Source organism: Thalassophryne amazonica, chromosome 22, assembly GCF_902500255.1.
Source record: "Thalassophryne amazonica chromosome 22, fThaAma1.1, whole genome shotgun sequence".
Classification (NCBI taxonomy): Eukaryota; Metazoa; Chordata; class Actinopteri; order Batrachoidiformes; family Batrachoididae; genus Thalassophryne; species Thalassophryne amazonica.
In genome coordinates, this window is record NC_047124.1 from 13,204,335 (window position 1) to 13,224,735 (window position 20,401).

At 40.5% G+C, this 20,401-nt stretch overlaps 2 protein-coding genes across 3 annotated transcripts; one reads left to right on the forward strand and one right to left on the reverse strand.

The window, feature by feature from the left end:
* Window positions 1-1,122: 1,122 nt before the first annotated feature.
* On the reverse strand, window positions 1,123-5,974 carry psmc2 (proteasome 26S subunit, ATPase 2). Its single transcript, XM_034163590.1, has 12 exons — window positions 5,820-5,974; window positions 5,541-5,578; window positions 5,062-5,143; window positions 4,101-4,200; window positions 3,828-3,959; window positions 3,658-3,730; window positions 3,477-3,572; window positions 3,223-3,387; window positions 3,050-3,137; window positions 2,495-2,697; window positions 2,320-2,416; window positions 1,123-1,372 (listed from the first exon to the last, which is right to left on the reverse strand). The coding sequence occupies exons 1-12, from the start codon at window positions 5,887-5,889 to the stop codon at window positions 1,215-1,217; spliced, it is 1,302 nt and encodes a 433-aa protein (XP_034019481.1). The 5' UTR covers window positions 5,890-5,974; the 3' UTR covers window positions 1,123-1,214.
* A 205-nt stretch (window positions 5,975-6,179) lies between these two features.
* dnajc2 (DnaJ (Hsp40) homolog, subfamily C, member 2) lies at window positions 6,180-20,401 on the forward strand. 2 transcript variants are annotated; one of them, XM_034163586.1, is made up of 16 exons: window positions 6,180-6,375; window positions 10,071-10,261; window positions 10,365-10,440; window positions 10,555-10,653; window positions 12,545-12,767; window positions 12,861-12,926; window positions 13,029-13,120; window positions 13,307-13,428; window positions 14,384-14,533; window positions 14,869-14,957; window positions 15,066-15,135; window positions 17,156-17,337; window positions 17,459-17,559; window positions 19,109-19,219; window positions 19,354-19,511; window positions 20,268-20,401. In XM_034163586.1, the coding sequence occupies exons 1-16, from the start codon at window positions 6,321-6,323 to the stop codon at window positions 20,334-20,336; spliced, it is 1,854 nt and encodes a 617-aa protein (XP_034019477.1). In that variant the 5' UTR covers window positions 6,180-6,320; the 3' UTR covers window positions 20,337-20,401. The 2 variants fall into 2 exon arrangements, with proteins under 2 accessions (XP_034019477.1, XP_034019478.1); XM_034163587.1 differs by lacking the exons at window positions 6,180-6,375; window positions 10,071-10,261 and having other exon boundaries at window positions 10,365-10,444.

Here is a 20,401-nt window from a genome sequence, read left to right on the forward strand (position 1 = left end):
AACAAACATGGAAACCTAACATCCACCCAAACTTTTTCATTTGGCATCTTCTCCTGATTGTGGTTTATTTTTAATTGAAATCTAATGGATTTTTGTTCTCCTGTGGAAAAATCTTTGATTCTCCATAATACACAAATTTCGCAAATGCTAACCCCAGAGATGAAGTTCAGTGTAATTCACTGAAATACACTGCATGATGAAAACCTGCTTTTTCAAAAAATCGGCTGCAGCAGTTCATTACATTAATAGATGCTACATCTGTCTTAGAAGTTGGTGCTGCCGTTTGAGACAATCGCACCCCTGCTCCAGATCATGTGACCTGCATGTTTCCCATGTGTACCCGATTAGTCTGATTTCAACCTCTCGATGGGTAAAGTACACCTGACATTTACCTTGCAGGGGGTGGGAGAGGGAGTTAATAGGCAGGTGAGCTACAGGAGCAGGCTTCTGACCGACTGTAAAGAAAACCACTCATGAGTGACAAAACAGCTCTTACCTGGACATCTGAGAGGATTCGTTTGGTCGGTTTGTGTATAATAGCTGTGGTGCACAATAAACAAAATACCCAAATATATTCAATACACAATGCAATTTATAAAGTTTGGAAATATGTGATGTTAACCTGCAGATTTACTACAGCGGCCCCATTTATGTGATTTATACGTAGAAAAAGGGTTTTTGTCTCTCACAATGCATTTTGTTGCAGGTGAGCAGATCACTCAGGCGTTATTGTGACCAATGCTAAAGCAACATTTGTCCTTTAAAATGGCGTTTTCTTTCTTGGACACTGGTGTAATTTTGGATACACTGCCACAGTGTTGGGGGAATTTTAAATTTCACAGCTGATTCTATTACACCTTTAAGTTTTGTGCTGCTTCACATGCTGTCAACAGCAGATAGGAAACGTCGTTCCGTTCTTTCGACTTAATACTTGAGTATTGTGTGCTGTCAGCTGATCTTATTTTAGTGCTGTGCAGAAACGAGTTCTGTTAATATCTCATGTTGCTGTACTGTAGTGGTGACATCTGCACCATTTTGAGTTACTGAGCACCATCTATGGTTTGTAAAAGTGCTTCAGGTGTGATGTTTGACATTAATTTAAGTCAATGCAATGAAGCTCTGACACATCTAGAATAAACTTTATTTCGGGTGGAAGAACAATTGTGTTTTTTTTTTTGACAATAAAGGGCCAAGGTGTTGACACACAAACATATTTAGTTGTAGGTCATGTATCTCGGGGTCGCGCTGAACTTGGCGTAGGACTTGATGACCTTGTTAACAGCTTCCAAAAAGTCTTTCTCTGTTGCTATTTTTCTGCGAGCTCGGATGGCAAACATGCCCGCCTCTGTGCACACGCTGCGGATCTCGGCGCCTGCAGAGAGATATACTGTACTTCAGAACAAGTTATACATGTTCAGGCATTCACTTCAAAGACCAGTCCCCCCTTCACCCTGGACTTTCAAGGAGGATGCTCATGTTAGCAGGTGAAAATAAAGGATCTGAGGCTAACAATCTGCCCGTGTGCGCAAATCCTAAAGATTTACTTAGTTACTACTACACCGGCCAGGAACAGTGTTTCACAAGTCACATACCGATGTGTAAATAGCCCCAGATGCAAAACTTAAGTGTTGCTACAGTGCTCCCTTGTGGTCACATAAGTATTACACTAGCAAACAAAGGTTTGTAATGAGTTTAAAGTGTATTATGTTGACACAGTGAAGTCTGTGTGCAAAAAACACTTTAAACAGGTGGAATTTATTATCCTCAACCAATCAAGCTTCAGATGCTACAGTAGACCATTAGAAGCATAGAGTGACCACAGCGGGCTGGGTTTCTACCCAGCAACAGTATTTTGGCCCCAACCGGGAAGTGCACTTCCTTGATTGGCCGCTTGAGGCAGTCTCCACAGAGCACATTCCCATAGAAGCTCATTTTAAATGTCCAACTTAAGAGCAGTATAACATTTCAGGCTGGTACAAAAAATAAAACCCTGTTTTGGTCTCTATAGATAGTTTCTTCCTCAATGACAACTGTAAGTTTAAGACATTTTAACTAATAAAATTTAGCATGTTCAGGTTTTTTTTTCCCCCTATCACACACTGTACCACCCACGTTCTGCCCCTTTATGCATTAATGAACTCGTGAATCAGTGCAGGCAGGCCTCTCAACATAGCGACACCCTGAAAAGGGGGTAATTTCAGCTTTGTCTGGGTCTCTGTAAAAAAACCAGGGGTGACGTCACGCAGGCTCTGTCCATCATATACCGTCTATGGTGTCCACACAGCATCAACTCAAAATCCACTGTTCTGTCATTATTACCGGTGCTGTTAGGGCAGAGACGAGCCAACAACTCAAAGCGGATGTCTCGCTCCACACTCATGGAGCGGGCATGGATCTTAAAGATGTGTGTGCGGCCCTGAAGGGAAAAAAACAAACAAACAAAAAAGATTAGTGATATTACAGCTGTGCGTTCTGGTCGGTGCATGCTGCTCACCTCCAGGTCAGGCAAGCTGAACTCAATCTTCCTGTCCAGACGCCCAGGTCTCATCAGGGCCGGGTCTAGTGTGTCCGGCCTGTTGGTGGCCATCAGAACTTTAATGTTGCCACGAGGGTCGAAGCCGTCCAGTTGATTGATGAGCTCCAACATCGTTCTTTGGACTTCATTGTCCCCGCCAGCGCCATCGTCAAAACGAGCGCCTAGGAGGTTGTTTAAAAATAAATAAATAAATAAAACCCAAACAAAACTGACTGGAATCAGACAAGATGTGGCACGTTGCTTTAATCAGGATGTCTGTTCATATGTTTTTGCTGTGAGGTAAAGCACGCCTTTTTAAGAGGAAACATCAGACAACAGTAGATTTGAAGATGGGACCATGAACCTTACAAAGGACTAATGGAGAAAAGGAAGACACATTCCTTGTGAAAAAGAACTTTCCCAAAACACAAAACAGTCTGGGTTAAACATTACATTCATTTTCCAGACATTTCAATCTTTCTACCACACACTAAGAGAAAACTAATGACTCGGCGGGCCTAAAGTGAGATTTACCTCCAATAGCATCAATTTCATCAAAGAAAATAAGACAAGCCTTCTTAGTCCTTGCCATCTCAAACAGCTCGCGCACCATCCTGGCTCCCTGGAAACAAGGTGGAAAATAAACAGTTTCTAATATTCTTTGAGAACTGCAGATTCTATGAAGACTGAACCTCCTCCAGACTCACCTCTCCCACGTACTTCTGCACCAACTCTGAGCCGATGACTCTGATGAAGCAGGCGTCTGTCCGGTTGGCCACAGCTCGTGCACACAGGGTCTTTCCGGTGCCGGGGGGCCCGAACAGCAGCACGCCTTTTGGAGGCTCGATACCCAGATTGACAAACCTCTCCGGCTGCGATCGAAATGGGATCAGTGAGAATGGAGGGAAGCAGATTGCTCAGCCAGGCGAAGATGTTTCACAAATTCCTGCTTAACACTCACGTGGAGCAGTGGGGTCTCAACCACCTCGCGGAGCTTTTCAATCTGCTCCTTACAGCCGCCAACGTCACTGTAGGTCACGTCAGGCTTCTCTTCCACCTACGACATCATGGGTACAAGAAATTATTCACTATGAAAGTGGACCTTAAACTTACACTGATGCCTTTGCGATCATTTTTCTTACCTGCATCATGGTGACAGTGGGGTCAATTTTAGGAGGCAGAGGGATGTGGATTTGATACTTGTTTCTATCAACACTGGAAACAAAAGTAAAAGAAATTTGAAGCTGCAAATAATGTAACTCTCAATCATGAAACAAATGTGACTCAGATCATCATTATTGTTTGCTCTCACCCCACTCTCATTCCCTCCTCGATGTCAGTTGGTGCCACCTGGTCACTCAGGTCCACCACAAACTTGGCAAACTGTTTGACGTTGATGATGTATTTGGGATCTTCAGAGTCTGCATTGATTATCTTTGTGCATCTAAGAGAAAAGAAAAAGTGTACATATAGAAAAAAAAAAAATCAAATGGCTCAAATCAGACATACAAGGGACATTCACTAATTTGAGAAGAAACTATAAATTAACTACATATAATTTTACTACTTCTGCAGTTTTCTTTACCTTGCCACCTGCAGAGGTTGTTCACTCTGTAGTGTCTGTTTGTCCGCAGCCAGATCCCAGAGAGCAGGAGGAGCCAGACCCGTGTCCGACTCCTTAATACCTGTCAGAGACATGCATCAACAGCATGCTCAAAAGCAACACAACATCCATCTAAAACCATTCAGCACATGAAAACACACATTCTCTGGTTCCAGCTTTACAGACCAGAGGGCTTCCTCCATGAAAAGGCTTAATCCCAGTGCAAGTAGCAAGAATTCAGCAATTTTACTGAGAAACTTATGAGATATGGTGGTGGATGTTGTTCCATCACTACTGTAAAATTCATATTGTGAATAGCGTTCGACAGCAAGTGCTTCTTTGATCATGTGGGCAACAAAATGTTTTCTGACTCTCTTTTCTACTTCTAGGACACTAGTTCTGATGACAAACTCTGGATCAGACACTGGGTTAAATTTTGTGAACTCATTTTGTTGTTGCAATGCCCCCATCTTCTTAATTTGATGCAGAGTCATGATAAATGTCACTCCTTTTTACCCATTTTATTTATGCTTGACTGACATAGTAACTTCACATTAGTTCTATTTTGATTCCAAATTGATGTAAATATTTATGTAGTAAAATGCATAAGTCTTAATTATTTGTCTTTTTGAGTGAGGGTTTGAGACCTTTTAATTAAGTATTGTGTTTTTTTTTCCCTTTTTTAAAAAACTTTATTCAAGACCAATGTTTTTCAGGGGCAAAACTCTCATTTCAACCCTCGACTGTGGCAAAGGAATTCTGTGCACTTTTTTCTTCCCCAAGACAAATATCTAAAAATAAATAAAGATATGAGACTGAAATTTTGTGTGATGTTTACTGGGAATAACAGTTTGTTAAAGTATGAAGCAAATAGGAGATGGTCACTTGGGAGGCCTCTGGTGATTTTACAGCGATTGACCCAAAGACTGTTTACAGTACCCACCTGTCAGCTCGTTGATCTTTTTGAGCAGCTGCTGTATGTCATCTTCCACTTGTTTGATTTGCCTGGAGTAAGTACTTTGACCCTGATTTATAAGGAGGGAAAAGTAAAATAAAAAAGAGTATTTGTATCATAGTGTTTGTATGTCTTAGTGACTGGTGAAATGCTTTCAACGACACAGAGCTGAAAATATTTTTGTATCCAATCCAAACCAAATTGCATGAAGAAAACTATAAGAAGTGATGATCTGTACTATAATGCTCACAGACGCTTTATAAAAATGACATCCTTTCATTGTTAATGTGATATTTAGTTTTCTTAAGTACCTGCACGAAAGTATCATCTTGATGGTTTCATTTTAACTCCATTGTGGGCAAAATCATTGTGTTGTCTAAACAGGTATGGACCTAGCTGTGTATCAAATGTAACTAAAGTTACTGTTAAAACAAAGAATAACACATATTGATTATGCTCATACTTACATAGGTTTTGAGGAGGGCGATGTCTCCTTCATCTAAAGCTGTGATCAATAACATGAGTTAGCTTGGTTTGTGTTGAAGGCACAGATGAACACTTAAAAACATCATCTCTGAACACATAATCATTCCTACATTTGCCCAGTAGTGACAATAACAATAATAATCATCATCATCATTCCAAGAAACTAGGAGCGCTTTTGCAGTCGCACGAATGTTAGCTGCTAGCTTATGTCGACGTTCCTCTTCATTAAAAACTCTTTCAGCAACCATTTTAAAATATACCTCTGATAGGTGAGTCGTCCCTTTCATCTTCTTTCAGTTTTCTTTGGTCATCTCCCAAATAATCCGGCATGTTTAAAGTCAAAATAAACGTTAGCCTCTCTTAAAGCTAAAGCAGACGATTACACAGCAGCTTTAAACTTCCGCTGCTTGGCGCATCTGCCGGAAGTTTACGGCGGAGTTTATTTAAATGTGCGCCACTATTTAAAATGAAAAAATTTCACCACGAATGCAAGGTATTAATATTTTTTATTAATAATGTATTTACATATGTTAGAACCGATCGGTATGAAGGTTTTATTTTTGTGTTAGGTTAGAGTCCCAGAAACGAAATTTTGGCGGAACCGACTCGCCTGTCGGAGTCTTTACGGTGTGACACCAGAGGTCCTTCTGGGAAAGGAAGGCCCATGTGGTTACTGAACGGCCACAAACTTTGGCACTTTAGTTCGCTTTAATTTGCTGTTTTGTGGTGTTTGAATGTTGGTGTAGCTGTTTTCTGCGAAGATGCTGTTAGCAGCGCTGGAGGGGGAAGAGACGGCTGTCTTTAAAGCTGTTGCCGGTAAGAACTGAGCAGGAGCTCGCTAAGCTACCAACTCATTAGCATGAAGCTAAAAAGAGGCACTAATTTGATAAATATGATTAATTAACTCCCAAGCCGGAAACAGTTTTATGTGCAAATGTCATTTTCCCCATATATTAAAATACTTTTTTTGGCATAATGTTGCTAAACGGATGTCTGTTCAGTGACTGCTCTGATTTATTTAAATGAAGGCTAATCAGCAGAACACTTGTTTAAGAACTATTGCACATTAAACTGAAAACAAAACACGGCTTCTAGCAACCAAGCACGAAGGGTAAAACAAAATGTTACTCGGTGCCTCTATGAAGGCACGTTTGTGGCATTTCCTTCGTTTTTTTTTAATTCACAAAAATTCTTTCTTCGTTGGCTGCAGCAACAGTAGTGTTAAAAGGGCACATATCTAATGTTACATGATCCTTAAAGCCCCTTTCACACTGGGGCCAATGTAGAATTGTGTATTGCTATGTACCGTCTGTTAAGCAATTCTACGCCAGGGTTTTGTTCCCTATGCAGCAGTATGCTGAGGGCTATGTGAAGAGAATGCAAAAACTTAAACCTGTTTAATTTTTTTTTCTGTGTAGCGCGTTGTATGCAGAAAGCACACAGTTTTTAAGCAGGTCTGTGCAATACTGTGCTACTGTACACACCCAAAAACTGAGTGTGTGCATCCAGAGTGAATCAGGTGGAGAACAGGTGTAGTGCGTGTGTGTGGATGCATGATCACGTAGCCTGCATCGCCTCTGAGTGCTCAGAACAGGTGATCTAACCTCAACTTATAAATCCAGAAACAGCAGGTCTTTTGGGGTGGGGGGGAGCAGAGACAGAGTTCTCTCTCTCTCCCCCCCCTCTCACATGCTGACAAGAAATGGGATCTTTAAGTATGCTTGTGAGTTTAAATGGCAATATTTTCTATTTTTGGGGGGGGGACGGAACGGACACACAGCAGACTCTGGATTTTGCGATCTGTTTCATCTCAGAGGATGCCGGTGTTGTGCTGTGATCACATCTCAGACAGAAGCGCTGTGGTGATCTAAACTTTTAAAGTGCCAGTCAACCGCGATCAGGTCTGATCAAACCTGATTAAGCGCTGTGACTCTTTAAAAGTGCCGTCGCTATTGGTGTGATCATCAGATAAACTGATCTATCAGGTCCTGAAATGCTGTGATGACTTTTAAAACCACAGTCACTGTCTGTGTGATCAGACACCTGATTGTGGTCGATTGGTGCTTTAAAAGTTTAAATCATCACAGCGCTTCAATCTGCAGGTCAGCACAGACCTGATCAGGTCTGATCAAATCAGCGGTCCTGATCGGAGCAACCAGCAGTGTAAAAGTTTAGAGTCTCAGCACTTCATTCATGGCAGCATTTGCCACAGCCAGACTCATCAGCATTCTGTACACAATGAAAATGATCCACCAAGACTAAAAATAAATAAAATGACGTTAAATTACTCTGTTTCTGACCTGCACCACACCGTGCAGTACCCACCCAAACCACTCTGTAGAAACGGGGTTGTCGGCATACGTCAAGGTGCGACAGCTGCATTAATTTATGTCAGCATTTTAAATAAATGGTTTGACAGAGCAACCATATAAGTCTAGGAATGCGACCATGGGCCATCACACACCAGCCTGCACAGGGAACAGACTCTGAACTTTGTGATCTGATGTTACGAGCCATGACGAGACAGCAGTGTGTCCCACTGTACGTCGGAAAAACGTGAGTGCCGTTTGCTTTCATGAACCATTTTGAGAACAGAGTGCACTTCCACAGAGGCAGAAAATAGCAGCTATGGCTACATATGTGGCAGTAATGCAACTGTAAAAACCTCATGGTACAGTCCACTGATTTCCAAGCACAGCGATGTGTTCTGCACAGCCGGCAGGAGTGAACTGAAAAAGAGTTGAATTGATTTTCAACAGCGGCAAGGGCTACACGCACAGTATGCATACATAAAAAAGCAAATGTACGCAGCTGCAAGTAAATCTACGAGTGCAATGACACGTGATTAAGCAGGAGAAACAGAGTATGCATGTATTTTGGGTGTACTCTAAACACAACACAATGGAACTCTACGTTTGTGCCGGTGTAAAAGGGGCTTAACAGGGAATTTGAGCCAGAAAGAAGAGAAAAATGGGACACTCCCACTAGTATGATGGTCTAGATCATATTTTTCATTGCATTTGCACAACTCATTTCATTAAAGTTTTCAGTTCACATTGTACCTCTGCTAGTGTGGTGTGTGTGTGGTACATCAAAGTTCATGAAAATTCAGTAAGGTATATCTTATATATTATATTCCAATTCTAAGGTGGACCTATGCTAGTATACTAAGGTATATCTATAAAGGAAGAGTAAAATAGAAGAGTAGAAAAGAGTAGAGTAGAGCCCCTTAGCACAAGCAGGCAAAACTGCCTCTGGATACTGTTGCATAGAAACACAGCCATTCAGAGAAATGAAGAATGTGACATAGGCAGAGCCACAAGCAAATTAGCCTCAATAAACATGCAGTTGGGAGTAAGCAAACACATTTTTTTCTTACATAGGAAGACTTTTACAGCCATTTGCTGTTCTTGATATTGTCCAGGTCTTCAAAGCAGAAATGAGTGCTCTTTCAAATAACACTAGTCAACACAATTTTTCTTGTGTGTAGTTTTTTACTGGATTTTGTGTAATTTGGGGGTGCTGAATCCAGATCTAGTGTTAGTTTTTGCCAATCACATCACATTTTTGAGATATGAAAATGTATTTTTCGTATCAAACATTGAAGCAAAAGCTGGAGTCTCGCACACCTCCTTGGTGCCATTACGGCTCTTGTTCACATTTCGTGACCTTCATTTAAAAACTATGCATTTGAAGCTGTTTTATGCATGATTAGTGGTGTCAAACTTGTAAGCGAATGAGCAACTTTTGCATAATTCATCACTATGAAACATGCGGATTGCAAAAAAAAAGTGATGTAATAGAGGAAATCTGAGCTCAGATTTGGATTCAGCACCCCATAATTTTCAAAGTAGTGCAAGAAAAATTTTTTTTTTTTTTTTTTTGGTTGACCACTGTAATCGCTCCATGTTAGTGCTCCTCAGAGTCAACGCATAAAACTCTCCCCAATATGAGATAAGCAGTTGTGGTTGGTCCGGGCTATTTTTAGCCAGAGGAAACTGCCGTGAATGGGAGGGGGACCAAATCTTTTGTAAAGCAAAGCTTTGATTATGGCCGTGGTTTACCACCAAGCTACTGATGCCGTGCTGCAAAACAGAGAATCTGTCTGTTTAAAGATTGCTCACATGGATCAAGTGACTGTGATGATGCACAGAGTATTCGATCGGTCTTTATTAGAATGTGTTAATTTCAATGCACTATGTCTGTTTGCCAGCCACCAATAAACCAGAAAGAAGAATGTGTCAGTCTTCAAAAAAATTTGTCTTAAATCTAAAAAAAAAAAACGCTTGTACTTTATGCCCATGAACACTTTGTTTTTGCCTTTCTAAAAATGGTGGCACCGGGTTGCTTATGATGTCACATGACTGTGATGACACTCTGTCCTACTCTGGGTCCCACTGTCCTGCAAGGTGTATTTGAAGATTATGAAGGGTATAAAATGTAAACAGAAAAAAACCCTAAAGATTTGCCTTGGTTTATGTTAAATATTCTTCTTCCTTCACCCCCATCAGCCTCTGTGCAGATTCAGGTGGAGCCGGTGGGGCGATGGTTTGAGGCCTACATGAGGAGGAGGAATAGGAATGTGTCTGCGTCCTTTCAAGAGCTAGAGGATGAAGAAGAGCTTTCCGAGGAGTCTGAGGATGAGGAGTTTCAACTGGAGGAGCACCCGCTGCTCCGAACGCTCGACCCCAAAGAATGGAAGGTAAATGTTTTTCCTTTCCTGTGATAGCACACTTTATGAACACATATTGGGCCGTCTCAAAATATCAATAAATCATTTCATCTCATCACTTTTTGTAAATCAGAATCAAGATCACTATGGCGTTCTCGGCCTCCCCCACTTGAGATATAAAGCTACACAGAAACAGATCAAAGCTGCCCGTGAGTATGTTTCCTTTTTATTCTCTCATGGCTCACTTACAGATTTGTTTCCCCCCCCAAATTCAAATCATAATAAAGTTGATTTTTGTGATGTTCTCTGCTATTTCTTTTCAGACAAGGCAATTGTATTGAAACACCATCCAGACAAAAGGAAAGCTGCAGGAGAGCAGATTGTTGAGGGAGATAATGACTACTTTACCTGTATAACTAAAGGTAGATCCCGTAATACTGCAGTTAAAAAAATGCATATTAGATTCATTATAAATTGTTTGATTGATAATTTGACAGACCTGCAAATGAAAAACATGTATGAGGCATGAATTAATAAACATCAATATAGTTTGCTGGGTAACTTCTGTATTCATAGATTTAAACATTCTAGCAGTGAAACATTATTTTCCTGTTTTGGACTAAGCAAATATTTCTGTATACAGGGCTGTGAAAACTCCGTGGATCCGCGGGATTCTGCAGATTTCATCATGGGGAGGGGCGCGGGGGGGTGTTAGTGTTGTACTCTTTAATTGTGATCGTTACCGAGTTTTTAAAAATGCTTATCGCAAAGCGTTCTCTTTTTTTACGACATCATGCAAGTTTTATAAGTCCGCGGACACTGATCTGTGTGTTACAGATACAAATCAGTTTCCTCTGATCCGCGGAGTTTCGAGGAGAATAAAAGCCACTCAAAGCCTGGCTGTTACGACAGTTGTCGTAAAGCGGGACTGGCTGGTTGCTGCGGTGACACTGTGTGGCTCCTGTGCGAAGCTTAGCTAAAAGTAACATGTGGACATCGCAAACTTTTAGAACTTTCAAGTTTTTAAAACAAGAACTTTGCAGCATGTTTGTGTCAAGGCGCGACATCAGACAGAGTGAAGATGGCGAGAAAGACGGTTTGAAAAAGTGTGATAAGGACAAGAATCCGTGGAATTGTTGCTGGCTTCATCAACACACCTGAAAGATAAACGGGAAAGTAAACATTGTGCTGTTTAAACAGAATTTCAGAAAAGATTATGTGCCTTTTTTTCCTTTCATTAATCTAGACTTTCTTTGAAAAAAAAAAAAAAAGACTTTGTGGCTTTGAATGAATTTAGGCTACATGAATTTACGCAACAATGTAAATTAGTTTTTATTAATGTAGAATTTTTTCATGGGAAAAAAGACACTGGCTTTGAGTGGATTTACAGGAATTTACACAAGAATGTGTGGCTTTTTATTGTAAGTTATTTTATTGATATTTTACCATGATTTTTAAAATATTCTACAAGCTTTAGCTGTGGTTTTTGAAATACTTTAACAGTCTTTTCAGTCTTCATGAATTTCATGTAGTTTAATTGTTCTGAGTTAATGCATAATTTGGTTTACAGTTAAAAGGAAAAATCATTCCAGGTCCTACTTCGACGTCATATTCTGTTATTTAAACATGATCATTGATGGTTCAAATGAAGGTTGAATCTAGGATCATTTAAAAAAAATTTTTTGAGATTTGTTCTTCCAGGAGATGTTGAAAATATATCAGTAGATGAAAATTTAATTTGGTTTCTGGGGCCCCACAAGGCCCTAGACCCCAGCTCCTCAGGGGTGCACCCCCCAGACCCCCTGCGAATTTTCCTCAGATTTCACAATTTTCATTTCACAGCCCTGTGTATAGAAGGCAATTTTATGTCATGTGGTGGTTTAATTCAGCCCATTTACTGCGACACTTTCCGTGACCTCCCTCCTTACCTGTTTTGTTTCCAGTCAGTGGATGACCAAATGACAATTTAACATTTGACCTTGATGACCTGTGTCACACAGAGTGGGATGTCAACCAAGTTTCATTGAAATTGGCCTTTGTGTTTTGAAGATGTTGCTGCAGACAGACAAATGGACAGTCCCATTCTGGTAGCCTCTGTCCACTTTGTGGCAAGGTTGCTAATAATTCTAATAACGATAATTATAATTAATACACATTTAGTGTGCCAACAAAAATAGCAAAGTAGATTAAAAAATAAGTTAGTTCTCACTGACAGTTGCACTGGTTCTGCCTGCAGTGGACTTGAGGTCTTAATATCACTAATAAATACTTATTCCTGACCGTGTCTGATCTCTGTGCTTGTTTTAACGTTAGCTATGGAAATCCTGTCTGACCCTGTGAAGAGAAGAGCCTTTGACAGCGTCGACCCCACCTTTGACAACACTGTGCCTTCAAAGAGTGATGGCAAAGAAAACTTCTTTGAGGTGTTTAGGCCTGTGTTTGAGAGAAATGCCAGGTGGTCTTCCAAAAAGCATGTACCCAAACTCGGAACGCTGGAGTCCTTGTTTGAAGAAGTGGATAATTTTTACTCTTTTTGGTAAGAGTTTTCATGCGTGAATCCTCCCCTGGTTGGTGACAGAAAGACGACAATGTTGATTTTTTTTTTTTTTTTTTTTCCCCCCTGTCAAAGGTACAATTTTGATTCCTGGAGAGAATTCTCATACTTGGATGAAGAGGAAAAAGAAAAGGCTGAATGGTAGGCATCTGGTTTTCACCACCAGTTTGTGGCACTGGAACACTTTGAATCCCATGGATGTAAAACCTGAATTCGTACACGTTTTTAAACTTCTCTCTGCAGTCGAGATGAGAGGAGATGGATTGAAAAGCAGAATCGTGCTTCCAGAGCTCAGAGGAAAAAGGAGGAGATGAACAGAATACGAACACTAGTTGGTACAGAAGCAGCACACACTGAAGACTTAAAAAAATTAATTTGGTGCATTCACTAAAAATTATCTCTGATTGCTTTATCATTAAAAAAAAGTAACATTTTCTAGGTGTGTGTTTGTCTTCTGGCCTGACATGTTGGACTTACAGATCTAACAAGCTCTTTGTGGTTCATCTGATTTGTTCTTACAGATACGGCCTACGGCTGTGATCCCAGAATAAAGAAATTTAAAGAAGAAGAAAAGGCTAGGAAAGAATCGGAGAAGAAGGCGAAAGCCGAGGCTAAGAAACGAGAACAGGAAGAGAAGGAACGTGTACGTATTTTGTCTTTGCAGGTTTTAACATAGAACTTGAAATGCTGCCTGTGGAGGAATAAACTGGACAGACTGCTCCCTGTATATACCCTGTGCCCGTCCTCTGTATGTGTCCAGCAGATCTCAGTCTCTTGTCTGACTTTCTCTCCAAACGTCTGCCCTTCGCTGTCCCTGTTTATTTGTAATCCTGTCCATCTTCTTCACTCCCAAGAAAAGATGCAGCATTTTCAGCTCCACCTCTTGCCTCTTTGTTAGCGCCTCAGCCTGTAAGCCATACAACATAGCTAACCTCACTACCGTCTTGTAAACTTTCACTTGTGCAGATAACTGTCTATCACAAATCACTCCTTCCACTCTGGACTCTGCTCCGCCTGCACATTCTTCACCTCTCTACCACACCCGGTTACCCTGAAGAGTTTACCCAAGTGTTTAAACTTTTACCATAACCAAGCTCTATTCCCTGCAATGGCACTATTCCACGGTGCTGCCTCTCATTCACGTGTGTTTCATTCCCCTTCTCTCCAGAGTGTATCACCACCTCTCCAGTTTTGTCTCGACCTGCTTTGTATACTTACTACAATGAGATGTAACTGTAATTTTAATATGAAAAGCAATGCTGGTGTTCAGGCTGATGCTAATAGACTAATGTGGTGAAGATAACGTCATTTAGCACATCAAGTCTCTGTAATGAATTTGATTAAATGCCTGGTGACGTTGTCTGTTAATGGTTGCTGTAGACAGCTGCAAGTGGACAAGTTACAGCGCAAACTATCTGAAATAATCCAGAATTAAAACACTGCATAGTGTTTCACTTTTTGGGGTTAAACTACTTGGAACAGTTTCATTTGCTCAACCTGGAGTTCTGTGGGTTGGGGGGGACTGTTTCTGTACCAACATATTTGTGTAGCTAATTTTCGAGAACATTGTACAGCAGTCATTCTGATGTGTTTGACAGGCTCGACGAGCAGAGATGGAGGCAGCCCGTTTGGCGAGGGAGAAGGAAGAGGAGGAGGCTAAACAGTTAGCCCAGCAAGCCAAGAAAGAGAAGGAGATCCAGAAGAAGGCAATCAAGAAGGAGAGACAGAAACTCAGGACTACATGCAAGGTGAAATCTCAGTGGTGCCCTTTTTTCATTTAGTACCTCTTCTCTGTCGGCTGACAGAAGTCACAATAGAGCCAGACATCTGTCTAATGGAGTTGTGACCCCGAGGAAAACAGAAGTTTCTCTAGAAAACCGTGTTTCAATACCTCATCTACTTCCTGAGGTATTAACATTAACGTGGCCTCACAGTCCTCTACATCTTCAGCAGTGGCTGACTTGGTGTAAAATCATGTGAATTAAAGTATTTGTTTCCTTTCTCCCAAATGTGTAAAATTTCAAAGGCGTTGTGTTCACATCTGAGACACTTATTGTTGATTTATTGTTTCTCAACTTGAAAGAACTGGAATTACTTTGCTGACAATGAAGTGGACAGCGTGAAAATGATGGAGGAAGTGGAGAAGCTTTGTGATCGACTGGAACTTACAAGGTACAGTGAACTTTTAGGGGATTAATTTAAATCCCATAAAAGTAAAATTTTTGCACATTATTGTGTATTGAAGGTATGTGAAAACTCATGTCTCTCCCCCCACTGCAGTCTGCAATCCCTCAATGAAATTTTGACATCAGGTTCAAGAGAAGACAGCAAGACTGCAGTGGAGAAGCAGGTAAAAAAAGAAAAAGAAATCAGATACTCTGTGGAAATATTTTTAGGGTTATTTTAAACATGCTAATTAGTGTGGTGTACACCTTTTCACCCAGTAATAAGAATACAGAAATTTTAGACTTCTATTTCTTAACAGTTTCATAGATATTGATACAAGAAAAATGCTGTTCAATGCACATTTTGGCACCAAAATTGTGCAATGTTTCAACGTTTGTAACTTTAATTGTTGAGGAAATCTTTAGGGCCTGTTCTTTTGTGTTGGTCGCCTCAAATCCCAAGAATGCAAGAGGTTTTTTTATTTGCCAAGATGTACAGTAGTGTTCAGAATAATAGTAGTGCTATGTGACTAAAAGGATTAATCCAGGTTTTGAGTATATTTCTTGTTACGTGGGAAACAAGGTACCAGTAGATTCAGTAGATTCTCACAAATCCAACAAGACCAAGCATTCATGATCATGCACACTCTTAAGGCTATGAAATTGGGCTATTAGTAAAAAAAAAAAAGTAGAAGAGGGGGTGTTCACAATAATAGTAGTGTGGCATTCAGTCAGTGAGTTCATCAATTTTGTGGAACAAACAGGTGTAAATCAGGTGTCCCCTATTTAAGGATGAAGCCAGCACCTGTTGAACATGCTTTTCTCTTTGAAAGCCTGAGGAAAATGGGACGTTCAAGACATTGTTCAGATGAACAGTGTAGTTTGATTAAAAAGTTGATTGGAGAGGAGAAAACTTATACGCAGGTGCAAAAAATTATAGGCTGTTCATCTACAATGATCTCCAATGCTTTAAAATGGACAAAAAAAAAAAGAGACGAGTGGCAGAAAACAACCATCAAAATGGATAGAAGAATAACCAGAATGGCAAAGGCTCACCCATTGATCAGCTCCAGGATGATCAAAGACAGTCTGGAGTTACCCGTAAGTGCTGTGACAGTTAGAAGACGCCTGTATGAAGCTAATTTATTTGCAAGAATCCCCCGCAAAGTGCCTCTGTTAAATAAAAGATGTGCAGAAGAGGTTACAATTTGCCAAAGAACACATCAACTGGCCTAAAGAGAAATGGAGGAATATTTTGTGGACTGATGAGAGTAAAATTGTTCTTTTTGGGTCCAAGGGCCGCAGACAGTTTGTGAGACGACCCCCAAACTCTGAATTCAAGCCACAGTTCACAGTGAAGACAGTGAAGCATGGTGGTGCAAGCATCATGATATGGGCATGTTTCTCCTACTATGGTGTTGGGCCTATATATCACATACCAGTTATCATGGATCAGTTTGGATATGTCAAAATACTTGAAGGTCATGTTGCCTTATGCTGAAGAGGACATGCCCTTGAAATGGGTGTTTCAACAAGACAGTGACCCCAAGACCACTAGTAAACAAGCAAAATCTTGATTCCAAACCAACAAAATTAATGCCTCACAGATGTGAAGAATTCATGAAAAACTGTGGTTATACAACTAAATACTAGTTTAGTGATTCACAGGATTGCTAAAAAAGCAGTTTGAACATAATAGTTTTGAGTTTGTAGCGTCAACAGCAGATGCTACTGTTATTTCTACTTTTTTTTTTTTTTTACTAATAGTCCAATTTCATAGCCTTAGGAGTGTGCATATCATGAATGCTTGGTCTTGTTGGATTTGTGAGAATCTACTGGTACCTTGTTTCCCATGTAACAATAAGAAATATACTCAAAACCTGGATTAATCTTTAGTCACATAGCACTACTATTATTCTGAACACTACTGTAACATTTGAAATGTAAGAATTATTCATTTTTCTTTATACTTAAAACTTGAAACAGAAATGAATGCTGTTTCATTCATTTTATGAATGTTCTTATTTTGTTATTAAGGCTTATACCAGGTTGATTAATTCTGTTATGGGGGGGATCACATAAGATTGTTGGTGTAGATGTTTGGACAAATCCTATTTTGATTTTCATTAATCTTTCTAAATAAATAAATAAAATATATAAATAAATAAAATCTACATATTATGTAAAATTTGTTGTTCCAACCAGGTGCAGGAAGTGAACGCTCAGCTGCAGAAGGAGCGGGAGGCAGAGGTCAAGGCCAGGCAGGCGGCTCGCAGCGCTGAGCAGGCCAGCGGAGGAAGCGGAGCCGGCGGGAAGGGCTGGAATGAGGACGACCTCCAACTGCTCATCAAAGCAGTCAACCTGTTCCCTGCTGGAACCAATGCCAGGTAGGAACTGGTTAACATGCACACCATTAATTAATACAAATTAAAATTTAAACCCACAGTTCTTGAAAAGTGATGGCTCTCTGACTATGGTTTAAGTAAGTTTTAATTTTGAATCTTGCAGATGGGAAGTTATAGCCAACTATATGAACTTACACTCAACCACCGGCATAAAAAGGACAGCCAAAGATGTCATCAACAAAGCCAAAAACCTACAACGGTTAGGTAAGTAACGCTTTTAATGACTGTCAGAAATGCCAAGTCCTTTATCTCCCCCCTTCCAAATTAACAATTTGTTATTCTGTACTGTTAATGTTTAGTTAAAAGCTGCTGTAGTTTCATGCAGTAGCCCAAGACCTGAGACATGTACACACATCATTTCAGAGAGGATAACGCCGCTGTTCTAGACTAATATGACCCCAATGAACAACTTGGGATATGTGCCAAAATCTCTACTTGGGCCATCAGCCTGAAAATGACCACGCCCTTTTTCGTCCTGAGTGTTACTTCAAATATTGCTGTATTATCTGAACTGCAGCAGCTATATTTTCTGTGTAGGCTCTCAGTTGTCCAGGTGGTTTCCATAGTAGAGAAGCTTGAATCTTCTACTGGACTGGGTTGCTTGACGCGAGGACGTTTCGCTTCAAATTGCAGAAGCTTCCTCAGCTAAAATTCTTGCTCTGGTAGTCTGACTTCTGTCTTGACTCTTGTAGAGAAGAATAAACAGAAGCCACAAAAGCTGGAGTTTTAAACCTAACCAGACCCCTCCTACTGAGAGGCAGACTGCTGTAGTTTTTCCCCTACTCCTGCTAAGTGTCTCTCCCTTATTTAGCAAGAGTAGGGTAAAAACTAGAGGATCTTCAGACAGCACAAAATCCCAGTTTACTTTAAACCAGTTAACACCTTGAGACAGAAATTAGTTCACCCTAAGGACAGGATCCCCAGTTACAAATAGAGCAATGTAGTGTATTCTATCAGATGTCAGGAAAACTGTAACAAACACTACATAGGTGAGACTAAGCAACCTTTGCACAAAAGGCTATACCAGCACCGCAGAGAGGGTATCAGTGGAGCTCAGTCTGCAGTTCATCTCCACCTTAAAGACACTGACCACATGTTTGAGGACAAGGAAGTTAAAATCTTAGCCAGAGATGAGAAATGGTTTGAGAGAGGGGTCAAGGAAGCATTCTATGTGAAACAGTTGAAACCCAGCCTTAACCGGGGAGGGGTCTGAGACATGCTTTGTCCTCTGTTTACAATGGGGTACTCAGGTCAAAGCAGTTTGTCTTTTGTTCATGGTAATGAGTCATTCACGTTATCAGGAGAGTCGTCAAGGGAGCCCTCAGGAGAGGCGTCTGTCCCATCATTAGGAGGGACAGCTGCCCTGTCATTAGGAGGGTGCTAACTAGAGCACAATAGTTGCTAATTAGAGCTATTGTTTAGTCACTAGCCTATAGCAGTCTGCCAGTCCAGTCGAAGATTCAAGCTTCTCTACTATGCAGCAGCTATAGATTTTCCAAAGCATTCACAATGTTCAGAATGACCAGTACATGTTTAGAAGGGTCATAGAAGAATGTAAAATTTCTAATTTTGATAAGACAAAAACACTAAGTCAAGTGATCTGGATTTTGCTGTGTTTGAAAAGAAACAGTAATATAAGTAACTTGTATCATTGGCTGTTGGGAAATCTCCCTGATAATCCTGTTTTTTGTTAAAACCTAAAAAGTCACATTTCTGAAGTCTAAAGGACGTGTTATTTTTGTCCTGTCCTCAGATCCAGTACAGAAAGATGAGATTAACAAAAAGGCCTTTGAGAAGTTCAAGAAAGAGCACGCAGCAGTGCCACCGTCCATCGACAACGCCGTGCCCTCGGAGAGGTTTGAAGGTCAGTCGTCTGCTCCACCACAGGAATGCTGTTACACACAAACCTGGTCACAGTTTTCCAAACTACTTAGACTTTCTTTAAAATTGGTTCACAGTCTGTTTCCTGTGCAGTTGATCTGATTTAATTTGTCACAGCTGCTGGTGGTGATGCTGCTGCACCCTGGACCACAGAGGAGCAGAAACTTCTGGAGCAAGCGCTGAAAACCTACCCGGTCAGCACGCCCGAGCGGTGGGAAAAGATCGCTGCTGCCGTCCCCGGACGAACCAAGAAAGACTGTATGAAGAGGTACAAGGTGCGTCGACAGGAGGGTCACTGATTTAATTTTGTAAATGCTCTAATAGCTTCCAAACTAGCAGTGACACTTCAAAGAATGTACCGATAGAGTTTTAAAAGAGAAGTTTGACATTTTTCAACTTGAGCTCCATTTTTTTTAGATGTTGCCACAGAACAGGCAAAAAAATGTCACAAGTGTCAATGAAGAGGCTCAGTACAGAGGAAAACATGCGCATGTTTACCTTAGTAAAAGTCTGTAAAACTGACTTTACAATTAGCCACTTACCTTAGCCTTGCTCTCATTTTCTGGGCCTCCTTGTCATTAAAAGACAAATGATAAGCAGGTTCGTCTTACACAACAAACTACTCATCAGCAATTGACCTGTAATCCCTCATTGGATGGCAGGCTAAGGTAAGCGGCTACTTGTATAATCAGTAATCTCAAAGGGTTTCTTTACATTTAGTCAGCTAAACATCCACATGTTGACCTCCACAGGGATGCTGTCCATGCTGCTAAACACCTCTTGAGTTTAACTGTTCAGTGATGATGAGAAGCAACTTATGCTTTTTAACTAGCCCTGTTCAACAGCATTATGTAGCACTTAGCTGGTGGTGTTTACATTCTAAAGCAATGCTGCACCATTTTTTTTTCTTGTTTTTTTTTTGTCCAGAGTGAAAATATTTATCTAAAATTGAATCTCGGGTTGAAAAATGTCAAACCTTCCCTTTGAGTGCATTTGATTCCATATATTTATTTATTTTTCTCCCTTGGCAGGAATTGGTGGAGATGGTTAAAGCCAAGAAAGCTGCACAGGAGCAAGTTGCAACCAAAACTAAAAAATGACAGCCACAAGAGACAATAGTATGTTATTTTAACATTAATGTGTTGGTGTTTATTTTTTAATAAAA